This window comes from Cebus imitator, unplaced genomic scaffold (assembly GCF_001604975.1).
Source record: "Cebus imitator isolate Cc_AM_T3 unplaced genomic scaffold, Cebus_imitator-1.0 Scaffold235, whole genome shotgun sequence".
Lineage (NCBI taxonomy): Eukaryota > Metazoa > Chordata > Mammalia > Primates > Cebidae > Cebus > Cebus imitator.
The window spans coordinates 3,113,621-3,116,688 of record NW_016107550.1 but is presented as its reverse complement, the minus strand read 5'-3'; the positions used below and the strand labels follow the sequence as shown (position 1 = coordinate 3,116,688).

Genomic DNA, 3,068 nt, shown 5'->3' with positions numbered 1-3,068 from the left:
AAAAAAATCAGCCAGGCATGGCGGTGGTCACCTGCAATCCCAGCTACTTGGGAGGCTGAGGCAGGAGAATCGCTTGAACCTGGGAGGCAAAGGTTGCAGTAAGCCGAGATCACGCCATTGCATTATAGCCTGGGTGACAAGAGCGAAACTCTGTCTCAAAAATAAATAAATAAATAGAATGAAAGGGAAACAATATTAGGAGATTCCAACTGTGTGTTATTGCTAGGTCAGGTTCTGAGCCTGGAAACTGCTGTTTCTTTTCTTTTATTTATTAATTTACTTCTTTGAGGCAGGGTCTCATTCTGTTGCCCAAGCTGGAGTGCAGTGGTGTGATCTCAGTTCACTGCAGCCTCAATCTCCTGCACTCAAGCTATCCTCCTGCCTTAGCACCCCAATAGCTGGGACTACAGGCATAAGCCACCATGCCTGGCTAATTTATATTTTTTTGTAGAGTCTCCTGAGTAGCTGGGATTACAGGCATGCACCACTACGCTTGGCTAATTTTTGTATTTTTAGAATAGAAGGGGTTTTGCCATGTTGGTCAGGCTGGTCTCGAACTCCTGACCTCAAGTGATTTGCCTGCCTTGGCCTCCCAAAGTGCTGGGATTGTAGGCGTGAGCCACCACACCAGCCTTGAGTGCCATTTTGAAATGGAAGATGTGAATAGAAGGGTCTGTGGATGATGTGGAACCAGGAAAGGCCTGGAGCAGGGGGAGGTGATAGCTGCAAAGGACTGCCAAAGAGAATCTCTGAGAAATGAGGAAGGAGCTGGAAGTCGACCAGAAGCCACAGTCCAGTGTGGGGAGAATGGGAACTCCTGAGTGCATGACCTCCAAGGGTCTGTTCTCAGCAGGAGCCTCTGGGATGGTCCCCGGAGGTCAGGGCAGGCTGGCGATGCGGCCCCAGGCAGGGGCTTCTGTCTTACGGAGGATTCTCTTACAGGACTGTGTGTGGGCCAGGGAGACACAGGAGGAGATGGTGTTTCTTCAACAACACCCTCCTTGACCAGTCGTCCCAAATCCCCTCCTGTTCCGCCCCCTTCTTAAAATGGGCTTCCTGGCCGGTGGGGGGCGGTGGCTCACACCTGTAATCCCAGCACTTTGGGAGGCCGAGGCGGGTGAATCACCTGAGGTCAGAAGTTCCAGACAGCATGGCCAACAGGGTAAAACCCTGTCTCTACTAAAAATACAAAAATTAGCTGGGCGTGGTGGTGCCCACCTGTAAACCCAGCTACTCAGGAGGCTGAGGCAAGAGAATCACTTGAACCCGTGAGACGGAGGTTGCAGCGAGCTGAGATCGCACCACTGCAGTCCAGCCTGGGCGACAGAGAGAGACCTCGTCTCAAAAATAAATAAATAAATAAAAACTTAAAAGGGCTTCCCGAGAGCAGGGGAGGGCGTCGGGTCCAGCCCTGGGCTCTGCTTCCTTCCAGGGTCACTGCCAAGCCCTCCCTCGGTGCCTGGCCCAGCTCGGTGGTCCCTGACAACAGCAATGTGACGATGTAATGCTGGACTCCCGCCGGGGGTGTGAGCTTTGCTCACAGGAAGGGAGGAACTGTTCTGGAGTCCCTGATGTCCCTTGATTCTACAGAGGGCCCGGCCGAATTTCACCTCTATAACTTAAAAGTCGGAAATGCTGGTGAATACACCTGTGAATGCTACAGAAAACCTTCCCCCCACGTACACTCACAGTGCAGTGACGTCCTTCTACTGTTGGTGACAGGTGCGGACAGGGTGCCTTCCAACGACCTGTGGGGGACGGGATGAGGGAGGAAGCAGAGGAAGAGAAGGAGAAATGGGGCCCACATCCAGAGTAGCTGGGGGCGGCGGGAGAGGGAAAGACAGGAATGAAATTGCATACCTTGGTTTTATAGTCTGTTGCCAGGCTGGAGCGCAGTGGCACAATCTCAGCTCACTGCAACTTCTGCCTCCTGGATTCAAGTTATTCTCCTGCCTCAGCCTCCCGAGCAGCTGGGGTTACAGGTGTGCACCACAACGCCCAGCTAATTTTTGTATTATTATTGTTTTTTGAGACAGAGGCTTGCTCTGTTGCTAGGCTGGAGTGCAATGCTGCGATCTCGGCTCACTGCAGCCTCTGCCTCCCAGGTTCAAGCGATTCTCCTTCCTCAGCCTCCCAAGTAGCTGGGACTACAGGCGCACGCCACCACACCCAGCTAATTTTTTTATTTTTAGTAGAGACGGGGTTTCATTATGTTGGCCTCGATCTCCTGACCTCTTGATCCGCCCGCCTCTTCCTCCCAAATTGCTGGGATTACAGGCGTGAGCCACTATGCCCAACCTAATTTTTGTATTTTTAATAGGGACAGGGCTTTCACCATGTTGGCCAGGATGGACTCGAACTCCTGACCTCAGGTGATTCACCTACCTTGGCCTCCCTAAGTGCTGGGATTACAGGTGTAAGCCACTGTGCTCAGCCTTACACAGGTCTTGTAGGAGGGAGCTGGAGTAGAAAGTGAAGGAAGGTCGTTGAAATGAGGAATCTCTCATTTCCCACACTCCATGAGAACCTCCTGCCAAGAGAACAGAGGTGAGTGGGGGATTCCAGACTTCTCCTACAGGACATTTATCTAAACCTTTCCTGCAAACCTACCAAAGGGGTACGGTGACCACAGGTGGAAGGGTGACTCTGCAGTGCTGGTAGCCAGACCAACTGTTGGCGCCTACGATGTTCGCTCTGCTGAAGGCAGGGACATCTTTGCCCATCCAGCTGTGGAGTCCAGAGGGGAAGGAAATGGACTTCACCCTTGACGGCGTGGCAGCCGGCGACGTGGGGAACTACAGCTGAGTGTACTACCAGGCAAAGCCTCCTTTCTGGGCCTCGGAACCCAGTGATCAGCTTGCGATATTGGTGACTTAAAGGTTTGTAAAGGTTTGTGTGTGTTGTTTTTTTTTGTTTTTGTTTTTGTTTTTTTTTTGGAGACGTAGTTTCTCTCTTGTTACCCAGGCTGGAGTGCAATGGCGCGATCTCGGCTCACCGCAACCTCCGCCTCCTGGGTTCAAGCAATTCTCCTGCCTCAGCCTCCTGAGTAGCTGGGACTACAGGCACGC

The 3,068-nt window shown here is 52.3% G+C and overlaps 1 protein-coding gene across 1 annotated transcript in view; it reads left to right on the top strand.

Annotated features, from left to right (window-relative positions):
• The window catches only part of TARM1 (T cell-interacting, activating receptor on myeloid cells 1), a 3,729-nt gene extending 852 nt beyond the window's left edge, over positions 1–2,877 (top strand). Inside the window, 3 exon segments of the mRNA XM_017497983.1 lie at positions 943–1,028; positions 1,446–1,722; positions 2,579–2,877. Coding sequence (XP_017353472.1) covers positions 943–1,028; positions 1,446–1,722; positions 2,579–2,877 — 662 coding nt within the window.
• The last annotated feature ends 191 nt before the right edge of the window (positions 2,878–3,068 follow it).